We start from the raw sequence: 23,226 nt of genomic DNA, 5'->3' as shown, positions 1-23,226 counted from the left end.
TAAGGGCCAGGTTTCAGGCTCATTACCTTGTTTTTTTATTACTAATTGTATACAAGTGTCCTGAAATAATCATAGTACTAGATATGCATTGTCACCTTTCCATCCTGTCCCTCCATATGCTTTCCATTCCTACCACCCAATCACCCATCAGACTATCACCCCTCGATATACCTTACCCACTCCAAAGAGGACACCATAGGCCCCCGAAAATAAACAATATTTACCAGCATTTTAGATTGAATGTGCATACATTTTGACATTTACATACGCCAGTGTATTTTATATGCCCATTTCTATTACGTTTCATAATGAAGCTGAGCAGCTACATTTTAAGGCAAAGAAGTATGAAAGAGTAAAATAGTTTTAGTGAAAATAACAATAAAATAATCCAAGTTAGGGTAACTTTCACCAGTGAGTTCGAAATGTAATAAACAAAATTTCCAGGAAAAAGCTTGTAAAACACCTGCAAAGGAGACATAAAAGAATCATAGGGCTGGAAGGCACCTCAACAGGTCTTCTAGTCCAGCCCTCTAGCCCTAGCTAGGCCATCCCTGACAGGTGTGTGTCCAACTTGTTCTTAAAACCTTCCAGTGATGGGGATTCCACAACACAACCTCCCTTGGAAACCTATTCCAGATCTTAGCTATCCTTATAGTTAGAAAGTTTTTCCTAATATTTAACTTAAATCTCTCTTGCTGCAAATTAGGCCCATTACTTCTTGTCCTACCTTCAGAGGACACGGAGAACAATTGATCACTGTCCTATTTATAACAGCCTTTAACATACATGAAGATTGTTATCAGGTCCCTGCTCAGTCTTCTTTTCTCAAGATTAAATATGTCCAGTTTTTTTAACCTTTCCTCAAGGGTCAGGTTTTTTAAACCTTTTATCATTTTTATTGCTCTTCTCTGGACTTTTTTTCAATTTGTGCACATCTTTCTTAAAGTATGGTGTTCAGAACTGGACATAGTACTCCAGCTGAGGCCTTACCAGTGCTAAATAGAGCAGGAAAATTACCTCCCATGTCTCACATAGTACACTTCTGTTAATACACTCCAGAATTATATTAGCCTTTTTTGCAGCTGCATCACATTGCTGATTCATATTCAGTTGTGATCCACTATAAACTCTAGATCCTTTACAGCAGTACTATGACCTAGCCAATTATTCCCTATTTTTTAGCTGTGCATTTGATTTTTTCTTCTAAATGTAGTATTTTCCACATCTTTATTGAATTTCATCTTGTTGGCTTCAGATTAATTTTCTAATTTGTCGAAGTCGTTTTGAGTTCTAATCCTGTCCTCCAAAGTGATAACAACCCCTCCCTGCTTGGTTTCATCTGCAGATTCTATAAGCATACTCTCCGTTCCATTATCCAAGTCATTAATGAAAATATTGAACAGTACTGGACCCAGAACATACCCCTGCAGAACCCCACTAGATATGCCCTCCCAGTTTGAGAGCAAACAATTGATAACTACATTTTGAGTATGGTCTTTCAAATAGTTGCTCTCCCACCTTATAGTATTTTCATCTAGACCACATTTCCCTACCTTGCTTATGAGAATGTCATGAGGGACGGTGTCAAAAACCTTCATAAAATCAAGGTATATCACATTTACTGCTTCCCCTTATCCACTAGACCAGTAACCCTGTCAAAGATGGAAATTCAAGTAAAAGTATTTAGCTTTCTGTTCTCTCCATTTCTTAAATATCTCACACAAATCTCAAGATGAAGTTAAGGTCACAGGTATGTATCAGTAGAATGAGTGCAGAGCTCCCATCAGGAATTATTTAGTTAAATAACCCCTCCAATGTTAGAAAACCAGGGAATGCAGAGTTTATGGATGCACTTTTTAAATAAGGACCCTACTCTACCTCCACACCACACTAACTCTGCCTTCACAGGGAAGTCAGTCAACCATCTTCCCTTCTTTGTATCTGTACTATCAAAAATGTGCACCCCAGAACATTGGTTTTATAATTTATTTCATGCATACGTGTCTCCAAAACTAAGCATGATGGTTTGTCACTGCTCTAACTTTTGCTCTTTTCACATGAGGTTTATATATGGAGACATGCTATCTCTGTGTCTAATGACACTTGCCTAATTGGCTGCCACCTGAAATCATGGGTACCCGTAACATATCATGAGATCAGGCCCTTTATGAAGAGTGGGAAATGATTGCCTTCAGTATGTTACTTGTCAAATCAGGCATATGGAAAATTCTTGTACATGTACCATATCTGACAGTAAAGGAAGCCATGAGGCAGCCCAACCACTAGAAACGTAAGATTGAGGCATTCTGTTTTTTGTGGTCATTGGTAAGTGAAGCTCTTTGTTATGGATGGAGAAGATAGTAAGTTTTTTTAAATGTTTTTTGTGGCATCACAATGGAGCAGAGTTAAGGTAACTTGGGTGCTTTGTTTGAGAAAAGCAAGATTCCCTGGCTTTCTAATAATGGACAGATTTTTGTTTTGTTTTATTTTTAACTCTACTATTCCCGAACAGTAATACCTACTCAAACCACTGACATGTGCCTCCAACCTTACCTTGTCTTTGCTATGTTTTTTTGTGAATAAGAATGCCCTTAGTTTCAAAGATAGTTAAAGCAAGGAATTGGGAAATGAAAGAAGCTGGGGGCAAAGATGGTGCTTCCTCCTTTGCTCCTGACTCCCTGAGGTCTGCAGCAGTGGAGAATCACTAATGCTCCCAAGAGAAGATAAGAGAACCTACAGACCTTAGGAAGTGCACTGTAATACAACTCCACCTGGGTCAATACCTTCCAGGTGATACTCATGACGCTAGTCAGGAGTCACACCATCCCTACAGACTTTATGACCCTTGTTGGGGTCCCTCTACCTTACCACACCTCACTGCACACATGGGCCTTATGTTTGTGGCTTGGCAATGGTATGTGAGGAAGGAGGGCTGCAGGGGCATTGAAAGAGAGTGGACTTTTGGTGGGAGATACACAAGGAGTACAGGGGGATAGGTTATTTGTAAATGGACTTTCAAGGCATTCATATAAATGACCTACTGACACTGATGGGATTTCATGCAACATTAAATTTTACCAAGTTAAATTTTTTTTCATATCTTCAATTAAAGGAAAGAGATTTTTCAATTACCAGTATTTTTTGTACACCAATGCTGCCCTCCAACAAGCTTGATAAAGGCACCTCCACCACAATACAAAGGTAGTTAGTCACAGTCAAAGTCTTGTCCACTTTATTTTGCATGAGACACTCCAAGAAAATATGGAACCACTAACCTGACACATTGCTCAAATAACTCTACCCAAAAGAGGCCTGGCCTAGAGTTTTCATAGCAACCAGGAAAGACAGAAGCAACAAAGTCTCTCGCCTATGCACAATGAACTTCAACTAACATCAACAAAAAATCTACAAGAAGCAAAGAAGACTCTTCAGTTAACAAGCTCTTCCCGATAGGGCATCTGCAAAGGATGAACAACAGTGTTTTCTTGAAGCAACACTACACCACAGCTTCAAAAGCCAAGACACTGAGATGTGTTTGTGGGGGCCAGATCAACATGCAAACAGCATCATTCAGGGTATAGCATGTCTTTATCCTTACATTAGTATCTGTATTTGGAGCCGGTATTCTAATTTGGTGGAGACAATTAATATGAACTATAATTAATAATTGCTCTAGACATAAATCAATTCCCCAGGGAAGTTTGTTGGGCCTGAAAAAGAGCTGTCATAGGACAGAGGCCAAGATTTTCCAGATCTATTAGTGACTCTGAGTACTTTGACTTTTTGGTGCCCAATTTGAGACACCTTAGATGGTGTCCTGATTTTCAGGATGTGCTGCGCATACATCCTCTGGAAAATCAGGACCTTTGAAAGTGTCTCAAGGTGGGCACCCAAAAATTGAGGCATCCAAGTTCACTAGTCACTTTTGAAGATCGTGGACTAGCTCCGTGGATTTGATTGGTAAGTAATTTCTTTGCTGTTCATCAGTGTTTTGTTAACGCCAATCCACAGAAAAGGGGATTCCCTTATAACAAGCATAAGGGCTCACATAAATTAAGAGTAAAATAGCCACATTTTCCAAGAGATGCCTCTGATTTTGTGTGCCCAACTTTTGCCAACCTTGCTCTGATTTTTGGAGTTGCTGAGCCCTCTCAGTTCTCAGAGTTGTCACTGGTTAGCATGCCAGAAGGCCAAGCCCAAAATACCTCAAGTTGGGCAACCAAAAATGGAGGCGTCTAAAACCTAACACTTTTGAAAACATGGGCTTTGGTCTGTTTACTGTCCACCCATGAATGTGGTTTCTCAAGACCCACAGATAAGATTTACTGAAACTGAGTATTGCAGTGTTAAGAAAACTGCATACTGAGTAACAGAGATGTTGAAAATTGATACACTGAGCTGAAATATTCTGTGCTAGTAATCACATTTATTGGCTGTTAATAAATCTAGTTACCATTAGAGTTTCTCTTGTTGTGATTGGGAAATTACATGAAAGTCAAAGTATTCACATAAATTGGTAAGTGATAAGATGAACAGATGTTAGTAAATCAATCAAGACACTGTTTAATTAGTTAGTAGTGTTAACTATTTGTTAGGTTCTGAGGATACTAAACTCTCACAAATGAGCAGTAAATCTGGTATGTATTGAAGATTTGCCTATAAGTTTTGAATTTCACAAAAATGAAAGAACCAGACAAGACTACGAACATGGAGAATTAGGACACCCTCCTGGACTTTTCTGCTCCTCCCACCCCTCTCACTTCCCTCTTAGGTCAGACTCAGCCCTCCAATGAGGAGGTGTTATTGCTGTCACACCAAAACTCAGGTGGATTCAAATTCATTTTCTCCTTCAAACTCTCTTTCTTCAACACTCTCAAATTCTCTGTGGTTTATCACATCTGATAACTCCCTTCCCTCCCATATCTATGATTTTCCCACACTCAGCAGTTTCTCCTCCTCTGATATAATGTCACTGGAGATATGATATGCATATTGATGCCACCTTTGAACTTCTTTCCTCTGAAGTCCTCTACATCTCTGACTCCTTCAGTCATAGGGACTATGCACCCAGTGAAGGCCTCTACATTGATGTTCTCCTTCTTCTCTCCACAGCAGCTTCCAGCAGCACCCAGTGCCTTGAGAAAACCACTTCTTTCTTGACTCTCTTCCCTCTTCTACATTTTGGTCCTATCTCCCCAAATGAATTCCTTACATTATTACCATTGTCGACAAGTCTTTTTCCTCTAGTACTTTCCACAAATCTACTACTGTCAAATTCTTTTGTTCTTGACTTACATTCCCAACCATCCCATCACTAAATTTCCCTCTCCCAGCAAAATGCATGAGGAACCTGCTTTTTCTCCAAGTACCTTTCACACATCCTTATCCTGAACAGATTTCAGTCTGGATACAACACAGAAATGACTTTCCTCTGTGCACTTAACCAGTTCCTCTGTGTGTTGGCCTCCAGGCCTTCGCTGCAGTCTTCAACATTGTTCTATCCATCTCCCTGAGTCACCTCCCTAGCTATTCAGGGGTCTCAGATCCTGTCAGGATGTTGCACTTTAAGTTCTTTGGATGGACAGCACTTTAGAAGAGCAAAATATTTATTATTACTACTCTACTGTTCCATGCCTGCCTATCAAATAACACCCCTTTTTGTCCTTAGCTGTCATTCCACTTTTGTGCAGAGACTTCTCCTTGGGTACCACAAGGGTCCATTCTCTGCTATTTTCCATCTACTTCTACCCTCCTGAGCAGTGTATCTTTGCCCTTATCCAAAGTGCTCTGTAATGTGAAATATGGCATGTTCTTTTTCTGTTTGGCCTGCAGAGACAACACAGCTCAGAGAGAGGGAACTGGAGCATATTCCATCTTGTGCATCATCCACAGAATCTTTTACTAAGTTCCAGTCAGTTACACCTCTGTAAACCCTCTGAAGACAACTGAGGCCTGGTCTATACCTAAATCTTAGGTCGATCTAGCAATATTCTCAGGGCTGTGAAAAATTTTGCACCCTGTGCAATGTAGTGAGGTTGAGCTAATCCCCATTGTAGACACAGTAAAGTCGAAGGGAGAATTCTTCCATTGGCCTAGCTACTGCCTCTCAAGGTAGTAGCTTGTTATTACACCAACAGACAAATGCCTTCCGTTGATGTAGGAAGCATCTACACTGCAGTGCTGCTATTCAGGCTGTAGTGTAGACGTACCCTGAGCTGAGACAACTGTCAATGAGGGCAAAATTTACCTTGCAGAATCTTTATTACTGGTGATGATGATGTGTGAGAAGAAAACAACTCAGCTTGGTTCTCAGAGCCCAGGCTGAGCTTTCAGAGTTAACAATTAGGAAAAAAAATGTACTTCTAAAATGAGCTCTTTTGATCTGAAATCAATGAGAGCCAATGAACACTGAGCCCTGTGATCCATGTGTCCAGTCAATTTACAGAGCAGAACTGCACTTCATCTGTCAGCTTTATGCTGATTATACTAAATATCTTCTGACAGCCTGTACTACACTCTGTCTCCATGTTCCCTTTCTGTTTTGACCAAGAAAACTTGTAGTTTTTCTCACACCTTCTACCAGCTAAATCAGATGTGCTTCTCCTGGGCAAGAGGAACATCCTCTAGCACATTTCCCGGCTAAACCCAGAACTTCTATTTGCTTTCACAGTCAGTAACTTTGGCATCATTCTTTACTCTAAAGTCTTCTTCTCCTCCTCATATAGCCCATCAGCCTGAAAATCTGCTGAATGTTCCCCTGCAGCATTGTCCTCGAATGTCACTGTCTCAGCTCAGCCTCTGCTGAAACCCTCACCCAGCCCTTCAGATTCTCTTGCTATGATTACTGCAGCTCCCTTGTCTCTGGCTGGCATCTCCAAGTCCCATTGCTCTGACACTGGCATAGGCAGAATGCTGCTGCCTATCTTCTCACAGGTACAAGGAAGCCTGACCACATCACCTCCATCTTCAGACTGCTTCATTAGCTCTGTTTCAGGATTCAGTTAAAAAAAAAAAACACTCTCTTTGCTTTTAAAACCCTCTATGGACTTGCTCTAGCCAACTTCAGAGATCTTAAGTCTCTCTATTCCTTTCCTCACTTTCTAGGAACACAGGAACTGTCAGGCTAGCTCAGCACAGTGGTCCATCTAGTCCAGAATCCTGTCTCTGACAATGACCAGTAGCAGATGCTTCAGAGGAAGGGGCAGGAAACCCCCAATGGACAATTTTGAAATAACCTAACCATAGGGAAGTTTCTTTCTGACTGCTTTCAGATGGAGATAGTTATGCCCTGAAGCATAAGGATAGATATTGTTTAACTGCAAATGGTATAATCTATATAAATAAATAATCCTTTCTTTAATCCTATGAAGCCTTTGACCTCTATAACATATTGTGGCAGTAGGTTCCACAGGTTTTTTGCTTGCCATGCATCAGCCTCCCATCCTTCCCACTACACAACCTCACCACTATTCATAGAAGAGCCTTCTCCTCTGCAGCTTCTGTTTTCTGGAATGGCCTCCACCTCTTTATCTATTCATCTTAAAACCTAAAACCTCAGCTGAACATGATTTTTCTACCTTGCCTTATCTCTGAATATTTTCCTCCCTTTCCTAGTTATCCCAGTAAGCATGCCATGTTACTCTCCAAACTGTTTTGGGATAGCAGCTTGCCGGAAAAGATCAAGTCAAATTGTACTGCAAGGATGTAAGTGTGAAGAGCTTTCCTGTGTCAGTCCCTTGTGCCCCTACCTTAAACGAATCCCCATCCCAGAGATGGGACATCATCAATGGTTGCCATGGAAATGATTGATTTAGCGATCATGGGATCCCATCTCTAACTGTGGAGCAGGGGACAGTGAGCCACTAGGTGTAGACAAGCTCTTAAAGGGGCAGTGGTCTTGGATACAGAGAACAAGGGAATGGGAAATACAGCTAAATGGAGGAGAGTACAGGAGAGAAATTGTTCCAAGAACAGAAGACTGCCCTGAGGTTTTCTTGGGCATGTCGAAGAGGGAAGGGTGGATGCAAAGAATATATGCACCCAGTCATAGAGGGGAGTGAGAGAACCCGTGGTTAGTGCAGGGCCAGAGGGAAGATACAAAGGCTGCTGGGACTGAAGATTCTTTGTCTGGCTACCCTTAATTCAATGGAGAGGAGAGGAGTGTTACACCCTTTCATTCAGAAATTCTCTGTCCCCCAACTTCTCTCTCCTCATCTCTCCATGTCTTCCCACCCAACCCAACCCGCTTCCCTGTCTCTCTTGGAGTGGAAGAGCTGAGAGTCCATCTGTGTGTGTAACAATAAAAAAGAAAATCTAAGCTAAAGTGAAAAGCTGCCAAGGGGGCTGAAGGGAGGGGGCAGGAGTGAGACAGGCCACGTGACAGAGGAACAGAGGCCTCGTTAGCGTGAGCTGTCACTACGAATCGAGGGCGGCTCATCTCAAGCTCATTGCTAATGATCTTGGGGAAGAGTAGAGCTAAAAAAAGGATCCAACCACAATAACCATCCAGTGCATACTGCAGCTCTGGAGAGGAGCCTGTCAGCACAGCTGCTCCCCTGAGATCCTTCTGGAGCATGAGAGACCAGCCTCCATGCAGCCAAGAGGAAAAGGGGGGGCTGCAGAACCAGACAGACAAGTCAGGCATGAGCAAAGGAAGAGAAGAGACTTGGTGATTCAAGGGCAGAGCCAGAAGGAAGAGGTCACACTAGATTCCACCACTACTGATTCACACAAATGAGGCAGGTATGGGAAATGGTGGAGAGCAGGGGAAATCATTTGGGAGGTTAATGTGTCACCTGCCCTCCCCCAGCAGAATTCAGAGATACCACCTGGAACCATCCTTCCCACAGGAGTCATCTCTCCCTGTGTCTGAGGCCAGAGGTACAAAATACTCAAGCAGCCACTTGTGGAGCCACTCTTTGAGGGGCCAGGTATCCCACATAACCTCTGTTGATCACTGCTTCCCTGGTAATGGGAGTGATGGGGCAGAAAATCTGCCACCAGATGCCTAACACCTTCCAGCACCTCAGGGGCAAGGAAGCTATTAGTGCCCTAGGTTTTTTTCCTTTCAAAAACCTGGAAGCCCCCCAAGTCATATAGGTGATCCTGCCACATATTCATGATCCAGCCACAGCTCATCTGCAGCCTCCTCTCTGCTCGCAGGAAGCATTATCCACCTCTCCCTGTCTTCACAGCAAGACACTCCATAGAACCCAGAAAGTAGAGCAGGAATATTAGCACAGTTCACGTCTGGTCCCCAGCCAGGGCAGAATAGTTCCCTATGGGATGCTCTCTTGAGCTTTGTCCAGGCCTAATTTTACATGATTTAGGCAATAGGGTTTCCAGCACTTCTCTGGGGAGTCTAATTAGAGTTTAATTAGGAGTTTAATAGAGCTCAATTGTAGCAAACAGCTCCTGATATTCAATTTAAATTGTTTCCCCCTTTGCTCCATTCCATCTCATTACTCCTGATTATACCCCCCACCCCAGCCCACTCTTGAACAATTCCTCTCCCTCTAGTTGTGTACACCCTTGTAAAGAGTTGCCATGTCCCCACCCAATGCTAGATGTCACTTAGCAGAGCTAAATATGTGCATTCAGTTCTCTCAGACTACCTTTGTAAGTCATTCCCTTCACCCTCAGCCAAGTACAACCCTTCTGCAACAATCCAGGATTCTCCTGATGTTATTGCCATCTCCCCTCCATATACTAGCTTCCTCTATTCGGTCCATCACTCTGATAGACTTTGCAACCCTTCACTTGCCATCTCCAGAGCTGCCTAAACAACCAACTGGTCTCTCAGGATACTTCTACTCTGCATTGTAAACCTGAATCTGTAGGACCCTGTATTAGAGGCAGTTACCCCGCTCCTAAAAAAAAAAAAAAAAAAAAAAAAAAAAAAAAAAAAAGGCTAGGCTGATTGGGGAAGCAGCCACACCTGGGGCCATGCACCAATCAGGCCACACCTGGCCCTGTTATAAGGGCTCAGGGAGGCACTGAGTCACTCTCTCTCTAACAGTGGAGAGAGAAGGATTGGAGTACCTGAGGCTGAGCAGGGCTGGGGAAGGGTAGAAGAGCTCCAGCCTGGCAACTCCCTAGGCTGCAGGCCTTGGTAAAGGCCCAAAGCAGGTACTGGGGTTGCAGAGGTGCAGCCCCGGGTTAGGAAAGGCAGCAAGTCTAAACCCCCCTTGCCAGTGATGAGTAGATTAGACTGCCGTCTGCCCCAGTGAGTGGGGGCTAGATGATGACTCACAGTAGCCACAGAGGCAAGGTGAGGCTAGAGGGTTGGGGGCTCCCCCTGAGTGGGAAGACCCAGATTGTGGATTACTGCTGGGGGCAGACCCCTGATGTAGAGGGGCACCGGCATCCAGAGGGACATGGGGGGCCAGCAGCAGGTGAGACACTGGCCTGCAGAGGGAGCTCCAGGCTGGAAGAGCTAATTCCCAGGACGACCAGCAGGAGGTGCTGTGCTGGTGAGCTGTCGCTCCACTACAGACCCCGTTGTGAACTTGCTGTTTCCCAAGCCCATGCTTGAGAGTCCACATTACACTGTAAACCTGAGTTTTCAACTGCTGGACCCAGGTTGCACAGCCATACTGCACTACACAGACCACCTCACTCATGGCTATGGCTTGACTGCATCCACATTGCAATATGACACACTTTGGATCCAAGTCTCAGCGGGACTTGGGCTCTGGCCCCTCTGCCCCCACCCCAGAAGGGTCCTGAGTGCTTGCTGACCCAAGTCAGACTGATTTGTGTGTGGATGAAAGTGGTGCTTGGGCTCAAACCTGAGTGAGAACTCAGGCTTAGTGTACAGTTTAGACATACACTTAGTTCTAGTCATGATACTTCCAGGATTGCACCCCTCTCATTATTATTATTATTATTTTATTATTTTACTATAACAAAAATTTAGATGGCAGTCATCAGTGTAATATCTGGGCACCCTGTAAAAGGCAAATACCATTTCCCATCCACAGGGAAATAACATCCCAGGATCATTCTTTAGCACCATGGCACTGAAGGTTAGAAACAACGGAACTTTGGCCAGTAGAAGAATTCATGATAGTTTTTGTAAAATAGGAGTTTTAACCCCTCTCCCTGAGTCTTGACCAAATTTCAGCTTGGGTCATTGCATTCTTTCACCTTGGCATTCCCACAGCAGTTGGCATTGATGTAGTTTTCTTTTTTGCTTACTGACCTGAACAGTTGTGCATCCTAGAGGTAGATGCACTTCAGTGCTGGATACAGCCATTCATATATACTATATTTTATCATGCTGTGCCCAGCTGTCATCTTTCTCTTTCAAGACAGACACTAAGACATGGATGGGCACAGTTGGTGAATTCCCAGTGATGTTTGCTAAGGAGATATGAACTGAAATGCAGGCCACAGAGAGGGAAGGGGATAGTAGAGGAGCTGAAGAGATGCAGGAGGAGACGTAAAAGAAGAACAGGAGATTCACTCTTTTTTGAAAGAGGGCAAAGGTAGAGAAGGACACTGAAGAGTGACTTAGGGGAAGAAAGATGAACTAGAGAGAGGAAGGGGAGGGGGTTGAAGGGAAAATGGAGACGAGCAGGAGATAGAGGGGATGATGAAAAGGCGAAGAAATGCTAAGTGCTTCTGCAGCAGCTTAAAACTGGCAGGGTCCCTGCCAAACGATGACAGCGGCTCCTGCATCACACAATGAAGCAGCTGCTCCTCTGACCAGTGGCGCTACTTCGCCCACTGCTGTTCCCTCTGGGCCAGCTCCTGCCTCTGACACTACCTCGCTCCTTCATGCCCATTCATACTGGCAGCTAAAGTCAGCTTCTCCACCAAGAGGGGAAGAGAAAAAAGGGACCCGCAGAGAGAGGGGCACACAGGAACCACTCAGAAGTGGCAGGTCAAGGTGGAGCATAGTACACAGCCAAACAACTCAGAGCCATGCCTGCTACAAGGCACGGAATGTGAAGGAAGGAATGAGAGAAAGCAATAGGAGGGACTGGAGTCAGATGAAAAGGCTCCTCACCTGACTGGCTGGTGCTGACGTTGATGGCTGCATATTGGGGTGCCTCTGGGCTCAGCTCAGTCACCAGGTTGACGGCCTGGATCTCGAATGTGTACTGCACACGGGCCAGCAGATTGGAGACCTGCACACGACTCTCTGTTAGCCCCACCTGGCGTGGCTCAAACTGGACGCTGTCCCCACAGCGCACGCAGGGCCCCGGAGACCCCGTTGGGCACACCTTGCAGATGATATTAAAGAAGACATCCTTGCGGCCACCCAGGTCCTTGGGTAAGCGCCAGGTCAGGAGCACATTGGAGCCAATGATCTCGTAGCTAACATCCCGGGGGGCGGAGGGAGTGCCTACAGAAGAGGAAAATGAGATATTAAAAGCCTACAAAAGAATGACAGAGAAAGAAAGAAGAGGAAAGAGAATAAGAGGACAAGTTCTTTATTTCTCTCATGCTCTCATTCTTCTGCAAAAAATGTTTCAGCTATTTCCTAGGAGGCGGCTAGGGACAAATACGTTGTTTTGTCCCTATTAAAATTTTATTTTCTTTCAAGAGCTCTATCACCCCCACGCTTTGGAGCAGGGACTTGAAATTTGGCAAGGGGGGTGGCTTTTTGTCAGAGATGAGCTTTGTGGTGTTATTATAAAAAGCCATCAAATTTATGAGCCTTTTTAAAATCTCAGTATGCACATGTTCAGTGGAGACTTGTTACAATCTGGTAGCTAAATTCTCTGAATGTTCTGTCTGCACTGAGCATGCTCTAGCAAAGGGCTCCATGTGTCCCCTTTTGTTTTTCTGTTTTCCCCCAAAATCAATAGGGTTCTGGACACTGATGCTTAGAAAATTCCCTGAAATTTTGAAATTGATTCGATGTGGCATTCACAAGTTATCACTTTACAGACGAATAGACAAACAGAGAAGTGCCTGCAAAGTGAATGTAGGCTTCATAAACTGGCCAATGTTCATGTACTATTTTTTTGCAAAGGACCCCCGCCTCATTCAGTGCACAGGATGGACGACATCCACTGGATATGAATCACGGTGGAGTACTGAAGGAATCTGTCTGTAGGACCACTGCCTCATTTGTTGCAAAAGCTGGAAGGTGTGCAATGAATGATGCAAGGGACTGCAAGAAGAGAAAGGATCATCTCATGTTTAAAACAGGTGAATGCTTCCCTGGAAAACTGGATTCTAACCCTGTCTCTGTCACACAGTTCCTGGGTGACGCCGGGCAAGTCACTTAAACCAAATTTTTCACAGGTGGTCACTAACTGTGTGTTCCTCATTTTTTTGGGTGCCCAACTTGAGACCCACGGATCTGATTTGGAGAAGTGCTGAGCACTCACAGCTGCTATAGGTACAAAGAAAATGGGTTATACTTACAGGATAGGAGATTCTATCCTGTGAAGTGGTAATTCCAAGATTTGGGGGTCATGGTGGATAATCAGCTGAACATGAGCTCTTAGTGTAATGCTGTAGCCAAGAGGGCTAATGCAAACTTTGGATGAATAAACAGGCCAATCTCAAGTAGGAGTAGAAAGGTTATATTACCTCTGTATTTGGCACTGGTGTGACCACTACTGGAATACTGTGTCCAGTTCTGGTGTCCACAATTCAAAAAGGATGTTGATAAATTGGAGAGTGTTCAAAGAAAACCCATGAGAATGATTAAAGGATTAGAAAACACTTATTATAGTGATAGACTCAAGGAGCTCAACCAACAGAGAAGGTTAAGGGATGACTTGATTTCAGGCTATAAGTACCTATATGGGGAACAAATATTTAATAATGAGCTGTTCAATCTAGCAGAGAAAGGTATAACAAATCCAGTAGCTGGAAGCTGAAGCTAGACAAATTCAGACTGGAAAGAATGCATAACTTTTTAACAGCAAGAGTAATTAACCATTGGAACAATTTACCAAAGATCATGGTGGATTCTCCATCACTGACCATTTTTAAATCAATGTTAGATGTTTTTCTAAATGATATGCTCTAGGAATTATTTTTTGGGGAAGTTCTATATCCTGAGTTATACAGGAAGTCAGACTAGAGGATCACAATGGACCCTCCTGGCCTTGGAATCTATGAACTGAAGACAATGGGAGTTGTGCTTCAACATATAAAGTGCTATATCATACTAAGTACTCTGAAAAATCAGGTCCTAGATATCTCAAATTGGGAAACCAAATTTAATGGACACTTTTGACCTGAATCTCTCTGTACCTCAGCCCCTTATCTGTAAAATGGGGATAATACTCCCTCTCCTTGCAGGGGTATTATGAAGATAAATTCATGAATGTTTGTGAAGCATTCAGATACTGTAGTGATGAGCACCAGAAAAAAACTATGAGGAAATTAATATTTCTGTCTTCCAAGGAGAGTTTCAGTAGTGTTTAGTAAATATGGTCTGGCGCTACTCATTGTACAATGAGGATAAAACAACATATTAAGTAACTGCTCATTCAGTGAGCACTGTCCATCCTGTGCAATTAATGAGGCAGGGGTCCTTACAAAAATATACTATGTGATCATGTAATTAAAGACATACATACATCATAATGCATACACACAAGGAGGCTGAATTAAGGTTGCATGGGCAAATTGAATTCTGACATTTTCTAATTTCTGAGAGCTGATTTTGCAACATTAATGTTCTTTTAATGCAGGTTTTTGTATCTACTATATTGAGAATTGTATATAATATATGGGATTAATGAAATGTCTTTAAATACATTTGGTGGGTAGACACACCCTATAGTGGATTAGAAGTGGTGCCCCCCAGATTCCTGCAAGGGAAAAGAGTGAAGAGAAATTATTCTCTCTTTCTCAGGGGCTCTTAGAGGCAATGACTCAGACGCCCCTGAATTATTTGGCCATCCCTCTTGCTCCCTTCACACACTCTACCCAAACACTTACCAGTGCAGGGGGTGTCAGATGTGTCCGAAGCAGAGCGGTAGTATCGGCTTTGGCAGGCACATTCGCTGGAGCCTGGCACTGGAGCGTGGCTGTGGGCGGGGCAGAGTCTGCAGGTGGCATCTCCCACATATGCTTTAAAGGAACCAGTGGGACAGGCTATAGGAAAGAAAACAGTGACAGATGAAAAGGGGGAACCAATTACTCCAGATCCCAGAAGGAACACATTCTCCTTCAGGCTGAGACCACACTGCTGCTGGGAGAATCCTGTACTAACTGGCTGTGCAGTTTGTCACCCCACGGCAGGTCAGGCATTACCTCTTTTGAGCTGGAATATATGCCATTTCTCATCCCCACTAATGACTGAGACTGCCATTAAAGTTGAAGTGGCGGTAGCAGGCCTCCCATCTCAATGTGATTTCTTAAACCTCTCTTGAAATCCCCAATCTGGAATGGACTAGGAGCTTCAAGGTGGATTCATTTGTGGATGGTTCAGAGAAAGGGTTTTATTATCTGAAATAGATTTGACTTCTATTACTGGCCAAGGAGCATTAGCAATGGGGATGGCTAAGAGAGTAACACTGAAACTAGCATGGAAATCTACCACATAGGAACACAAGCTGAGTAAAGAGTGCAATACAGCAAAACCAACCCCCTATTTATAATATGACAGCAGGTTCTAGGATGCCACGTGGCAATGCAGGGCTCATGTGCTGAGTCACCCACATGTCAGGTGCTAAAGCCCTATTTCTGCTGACTCATGCTAGCAGGTGGGTCTTTCTAGGTCCAGTTCAGAATAAAACCGGTTCGAGTTTCCCTCTGAGGCAAAGGAAAATCCAATGAACAGCCACATTCAGGAGAAAGCTTAGTCTGAGGTTTCTGTTTGGTTATTTAAGTTCACAATCAAGTAAATTCCCAGGAAGGAGGTAAGCTTGGACCAGACATAATGCATGTACCTTACGTTAGGAGTAGGGTGAGAATGCTGTCTTATTCCACTATAATGAAGAATCTCCCTGATGGGTTTCCATGAGCAAAACAACTCGGGGGGAGGAAAGCAGGACAAGGAAAAATAAAATGTGATAGATGGAGGGGGAGCTGTGTGTGTGGAGGGAATATACATACAGCCGTACGTATCAAAAAGTGTAAGACATGCACCGGAAGTGGACATATTGCATGGAATAACAATAATAAATAACCTTAGGAATGGCTTGGAGTATTGAGGGAACCCCAGCTCCCATCTCCACTGAAAATTATTGCTCGGAATTATTTACAACCCATGTAGTCACTGAGATGTGTAAGGAGTGACTACTGCAGCATGATTATTCACAAAGATGTCACTCTGTAAAAATGACATCGTGGCATGATTGAATGTGCTTCAGTTTACAAGATTTCTTTTTCCCTAACTGCCAGCCCTGGAAATTCTGCCTGGTCTTCAAGATTCAGTTGGTTCTTTTCTGGCTCATATATCATTCTCCACTTTGTTTCCTCTACTGGAATGTAGTCAGCAATCCAGCTGATGTGTAAGACAGAAGAAAATGCAGCTCACTTTCATAGATTTTAAGGCCAGAAGGGACCACTGTGATCATCTAGTCTGACCTCCTGTACACCACAGGCCATAGAATTTCACCCAGTGATTCCTGCATCAAGCTCATTACTTCTGGTTGCGCTAGAGTGTATCTTTTAGAAAGATAATTAATTTTCATGTAAAGGTTTCAAGTGATAAACAACCCACCACATCCCATGGTAAACTGTTCCAATGGTTAATTATGCTCACTTAAAATTTCTGCCTTATTCCTAGTCTAGTTTTTGTCTCTAGTCATTGGATCTGGTTATACCTTTGTCTGTTAAAGAGCCCTCTAACTAGCAGAAATCTTCTTCCCACGTAAGCACTTATAGACCATGATCAGGTAACCTCTTAACGTTCTTTGATAAACTAAATAGACTGAGCTTTAGTCTCTCACTGAAAGGCCAATTTCCCTGACCCAAAACCATTCTTGTAACTCTTTTCTGAACTCTTTCCTGTTGTTCAAACACCCTTTTGAATCATGGACCCCAGAACTGGATGTTGTATTCCGGAAATGGTCTTGCCAATGTTGTATACAGAGATAATACCACCTCCTGGCTCCTACTAAATATTCCCCTGCTTATATATCTTAATATTCTGTATTCAATATACAGTATGGGCCCTATGTACACAGGAAAAAAAGAACAGTGCTACATTCTTGTTCAGGAAGAAGCAGGTTGCAGGCAAGGCTGACATATGCAGCATGTACACACAAACCCAATTAAGAGCCTTCTGTGTCACACTTTGCTTAGAAATTCAGTTAAATGTTATGGTGTAGCCAAGGCCTCTGTGTTCTTGGTTTAGACCACAGAATACATGTAAACCATCTACTGAGAATTTCAGGAGAAAATAAGATTCTCCCTGAGCTAGTTCCAGCTGTGGAAAAGGACACTGAAATGGTTTCATGCCCTGAGACTATGGAAATTCCAGAACTAGCTGGCACTAACACAATGGCAAGGGAAATTGCAAGAAAAATCACTAATGACTAATCATTGTCCTATTGCACCACCCAAGAAAGTATTGCTGGCATCTCTGCATAAACTGGGGGTAAAACAAAACAATTTGCTCACTGCTCAGAATCCACCAGAAACGTTACCTAACACCAACTCATTAAGGTCTCCACAGAATAGATGTATAAATGGTTAGCCTAGTAAAAACACATTCCCAGCCACAGGACAGAACAAGTCCCTGAATGAGCTTGCATGGTTAAGGTCAAAGCAATCCACCTTTCCTATGATAAGACTAGGTAGGTCATATATATGAGGAGAGTAATGAAGGAATACATTTAGATCAGTTTTGGATGTCTTCTAGTTATAATTCTAATTGTAATACTACTTAATACAGGAAGTGCCATTTGCACCACAACTATCCAGAATCCTGAACAGGAAGTTGGATGTGTACAATTCAAACAGTGTAAATAAAGCTTAGTGGATTGCTAGTGGCAAACTTAATGGTCTCTGTCTTTCCTTACAAATAACATTGTCTTTATTGTTCCACCTGTTTTTATTGCAAGAACAGCCAGGATTGATGGCAGGTGCATCTATAAAAGGGGAGGGGGGATAAATTAAGTCACATGGGATACAGTACACCAGATGTAATTCTATGTTGACTTCCAGCATCTTACTCACCCACTAGATGTCTCTATGTGCTATACAAAGTTCTAGGCAGAGTGTGGTTCCTTGCAAGTAAGGGAGACAACGCTGGAACACAAGCTCTGTGGAAGTCTATTTGTTTGTTCTCAAATTACAGCCATGTTCTTTAATATGCACTTCCTGTTTAAAAAGGCCTGTTTTTTCACAAAGCATGACACCAGAACTCGCTGACCTCTCAGACTTTATCTACTTTTTCCCTCCCTGAATAATCTTTTACACAATCTCAACACTTGGTGTGAAAGCCTTTTTTTCTGCAACTCCTGTTGTCTGGAACGATGTCCCCAAACCTCTCCACTTTATTAACTCACTATATCATTTCAAATATCATCTGGAAACATCTAATTTTGATCTTAGGACTGAATGCTTTAAATTAATTCCCTAGACAATATCTTTGAACTGCTCTTTCTTGTCATCTTTACAATACGCTGTCCACTGGCTGAAACTTGGACAGATGACTAGGGAGGAGTATAAAAATATTGATCGAGCAGGTAGGGATGTAATCAGGAAGACCAAAGCACAATTGGAGTGGCAGCTAGCAAAGGATGCGAAGAGTAACAAGAAGGGTTTCTACAGGTATGTTAGCAACAAGAAGAAGGTCAGAGAAAGTGTGGTACACTTACTGAATGTGGGAGGCAATCTAGTGACAGATGATGTAGAAAAAAATGAAATAATCAATGCTTTTTTTGCCTCAGACTTCACAGACAAGATCAGCTCCCAGGCTGCTGCACTGGGCAGCACAGTATGGGGAGGAGGTGAGCAGCACTCAGTGGTAAAAGAACAGGTTAAGGACTATTTAGAAAAACTGGACACATGCACAAGTCCATGGGGCCGGATGCAATGAATTTTTGAGGGTGCTGAGGGAGTTGGCTGATGTGATTGCAGAGCCATTGGCCATTATCTTTGAAAACTCATAGTGATCAGTGGAGGTCCGGGATGATTGGAAAAAGGCAAATATAGTGCCCATCTTTAAAAAAGGGAAGAAGGAGAATCTGGGGAACTACAGACCAGTCAGCCTCACCTCAGTCTCCGGAAAAATCATGGAGCAGGCCCTCAAGGAATCCATTTTGAAGCACTTGGAGGAGAGAAAGGTGATCAGAAACAGTCAACATGGATTCACCAAGGGCAAGTCATGCCTGACCAACCTGATTGCCTTCTATGATGAAATAACTGGCTCTGTGGACATGATATACCTTACCTTTAGCAAAGCTTTTGATACGGTCTCCCACAGTATTCTTGCCAGCAAGTTAAAGAAGTATGGATTGGATGAATGGACTATAAGGTGGATAGAAAGCTGGCTAGATCCAGTGGGTAGTGATCAACAGCTTGATATCTAGTTGGCAGCCAGTATCAAGCGGAGTGCCCCAGGGGTCAGTCCTGGGGCTAGTTTTGTTCAACATCTTTATTAATGATCTGGATGATGGGATGGTTTGCACCCTTGGCAAGTTCACAAATGACACTAAGCTGGGGGGAGAGGTAGATATGCTGGAAGGTAGGGATAGGGTCCAGAGTGACCTAGACAAATTGGAGGATTGGGCCAAAAGAAATCTGATGAGGTTCAACGAGAACAAGTGCAGAGTTCTGCACTTAGGATGGAAGAATCCCATGCACTGCTACAGGCTGGGGACCGACTGGCTAAGCAGCAGTTCTGCAGAAAAGAACCTGGGGATTACAGTAGATGAGAAGCTGGATATGAGTCAACAGTGTGCCCTTGTTGCCAAGAAGGCTAACGGCATATCGGGCTGCATTAGAAGGAGCATTGCTAGCAGATCAAGGGAAGTGATTATTCCCCTCTATTTGGCACTGGTGAGGCAACATCTGGAGTACTGTGTCCAATTTTGGGCCCCCCACTACTGAAAGGATGTGGACAAATTGGAGATAGTCCGGGGAGGGAAACAGAAATGATTAGGGGGCTGGGGCACATAACTTATGAGGAGAGGCTGAGAGAACTGGGGCTTATTTAGTCTGCAGAAGAGAAGAGTGTGAGGGGATTTGACAGCAGCCTTCAATTACCTGAAGCGGGGGGGGGGGGGGGAGTTCCAAAAAGGATGGAGATAGGCTGTTCTCAGTGGTGGCAGATGACAGAACAAGGAGCAGTGGTCTCAAGTTGCAGTGGGGGAGGTCTAGATTGGATATTAGGAAACACTATTTCACTAGGAGGGTGGTGAAGCACTGGAATGGGTTACCTAGGGAGGTGGTGGATTCTCCATCCTTAGAGGTTTTTAAGGCCCGGCTTGACAAAGCCCTGGCTGGGATGATTTAGTTGCTGTTGGTCCTGCTTTGAGCAAGGGGTTGGACTAGACCTCCTGAGGTCTCTTCCAACTTTATTCTTCCATGATTCTATATTTAACTCTGTTTATTATTTGAGAAACTTCAAGGACATACACAAAATAAAATTACATTATTGTGTAATGAACGTGTCAAGGTTAGTTATGAGCACCAGGACCTCTATTGGATGGAATCAGAAATGTTCAACTATACATCAAATAGAATGTTTGTTAGTTAGTTAGTTATTAAAGTTCAAGAAGTGAAGAACATGGGTTTTGGAGTAGGAGGTTCTGAGTTAAATCTCTTTCAGTGCTATGAAATTCTGAGTGGTCTAGTGTGTGGAATAATGACAACCTTGACATCCTAGAGTTGGACATGGATTTGTTACAATATTTATGAAAGTGACAAATTCATTTATTTAGTAATTGATGAGTTGCCAACAGCCATCAATATCTGTTGAACTCTGATCAAGAATAAAACTAGTGGGTGACATCATGCCCTTGCAAGGCCTCAATCTAAAAGTAACATTTTTCATATGAAGTGGAAACTGCCTCTACCCCTAAGCAAAGCATGGATCAGCAGTGTCAGAGATCTGTATACCCATTGCAGCTGCTTAAACTGGGAAAACGGTTTAAGCAGCTGCAATCTTGACACCAGCAATGAAGATCATGGATCTTCAGTGTTTCTCTGTGTCTGGTAATCTTTCTTTTTTTGTGAGGACTGTTCCATGTGGCTGCTCTGCAGCTTTAAGAAACAGAAGACAGTGGAGTGTGAACAATGGCCCTTAATCTTCACTTAGTTACACTTTCCCACCAATATAACTCCATGGACCTCAGTGCAGTGACACTGATGTCTCAGGCCTGATATCTGGAAGCACTCACTGTGATGGCCAATTTGTTTCTTTGTACAAAATAATATTTGTTACAGACTGTTGGTTCAGCAGCCGCATTGTCAGCCACAGTTAGAGAAATGGGGGCCAGGAATGGGCAGAAGATGGGCCAGAGGCAGAATGGGAGAACAGTACATTATGATAGTCTCCCAGAGCTAGGTTGACCAGGTATTCGGTTTTCAACCAGAACACCCGGTCGAAAAGAGATCCTGGTGGGCCATTCACTGTCCGGTTGGAGCTGCCACGCAGCAGGGCTGGAGGCTCCCTGCTTAGCCTCCACGCTGTGCAGCTCCCGGGAAGCAGCCGGCATGTCCCCCCTCCAGCTCCTACTTGTAGGGGCAGCCAGGGAGGCTCCACGCACTGCCCCTGCCCCAAGTGCCACCCCCGCAGCTCCCATTGGCCAGGAGCTGCTTGAGGTAAGCACCACCTGAAGCCTGGATGCCCCACGCCCCAACCCCCTGCCCCAGCCCTGATCCCCTTCCCGCCCTCCAAACCTCTCAATCCCAGCTCAGAGCACCCTTCTGCATCCCAAACCCCTCATCCTCAGCCCCACCCCAGAGCCTGCACCCCCAGACAGGGCCCTCAACCCCTCTTGCACCCCAGCCCCCTGAGCCAGCCAGGTGAAAATGAGTGAATGAGTGAAGTTGGGGAGAGCGAGCAACAGAGGGGCAGGGGGATGGAGAGGTGGTGGGGGGCTAGGAGAAGGGGTGGAGCATGGGGGGGGGGGCTTGGAAGAGGGGCAGGACAGGGGGTGTTCGGTTTTGTGTGAGTAGAAAGTTGGCAACCCTACCCAAAGCTCCATTTACTCATGATACAAAATCCGATGCCACTACACAGTACATTGTGAGTTAACAAGGCTGCACTTAAATGCATGTGCAGGCTGCAGACATTAACACCCCTTTATAATGAAAAGGGGCAGTCCATACCTCTCAGGCCTGGTCTACACTACGGGTTTAGGTCGACTTTAGCAGCGTTAAATCGAATTAAGCCTGGACACGTCCACACGACGAAGCCCTTTCTTTCGACTTAAAGGGTCCTTTAAACCGGTTTCTTTACACCACCTCCGACGAGGGGATTAGCGATAAAACCGGCCTTTGCGGGTCGGAATTGGGGTAGTGTGGACGGAATTCGACGTTATTGGCCTCCGGGAGCTATCCCACAGTGCTTCATTGTGACCGCTCTGGACAGCACTCTCAACTCAGATGCACTGACCAGGTAGACAGGAAAAGACCCGCGAATGTTTGAATTTCATTTCCTGTTTGCTCAGCGTGGAGAGCACAGGTGACCACGCAGAGCTCATCAGCACAGGTAACCGTGATGGAGTCCCAGGATCGCAAAAGAGCTCCAGCATGGACCGAACGGGAGGTACGGGATCTGCTCGCCATATGGGGAGATGAAGCAGTGATAGCTGAACTCGTAGCAGTAAAAGAAATGGAAAAGTATTAGAAAAGATCTCCAAGGCCATGAAGGACCGAGGCCATAACAGGGACACACAGCAGTGCCGTGTGAAAATTAAGGAGCTACGGCAAGCTTACCACAAAGCCAGAGAAGCAAACGGAAGGTCCGGGGCAGAGCCGCAAATTTGCCGCTACTACGCGGAGCTGCATGCGATCCTAGGGGGTGCAGCCACCACTACCCCAACCGTGTGCTATGACTCTCTCACTGGAGAAACACACGGGGAAGACGGTTCGGGGAACGAGGAAGATGAGGATGGAGGTACTGTAGGTATCTCACAGCAGCAAGGAAGCGGAGAAACCGGTTTCCCCAACAGCCAGGATAGGTTTGTGACCCTGGACCTGGAACCAGTAACCCCCGAACTCACCCAAGACCCTCAGGGCACACAGGAGACCTCTGGTGAGTGTACCTTTGTAAATATTTGTAAACATTACACATGGTTTAAAAGCAAGCGTGTTTAATGATTAATTTGCCCTGGCAATCGCGGC

At 44.2% G+C, this 23,226-nt stretch overlaps 1 protein-coding gene across 2 annotated transcripts in view; it reads right to left on the bottom strand.

Annotated features, from left to right (window-relative positions):
- LOC128843806 (ephrin type-B receptor 5) overlaps positions 1-23,226 on the bottom strand; it is a 152,235-nt gene that overhangs the window by 22,015 nt on the left and 106,994 nt on the right. For both annotated transcript variants that reach the window (XM_054040927.1, XM_054040935.1), the window contains exons 5-6: positions 14,917-15,072; positions 12,014-12,352 (exon numbers count right to left, since the gene is read on the bottom strand). In XM_054040927.1, the coding sequence (XP_053896902.1) occupies positions 12,014-12,352; positions 14,917-15,072 (495 nt within the window). The remainder of the gene's footprint in view (positions 1-12,013; positions 12,353-14,916; positions 15,073-23,226) is intronic.

This window comes from Malaclemys terrapin, chromosome 1 (assembly GCF_027887155.1).
Source record: "Malaclemys terrapin pileata isolate rMalTer1 chromosome 1, rMalTer1.hap1, whole genome shotgun sequence".
Lineage (NCBI taxonomy): Eukaryota > Metazoa > Chordata > Testudines > Emydidae > Malaclemys > Malaclemys terrapin.
This window is presented reverse-complemented; position numbering and strand designations above follow the sequence as displayed.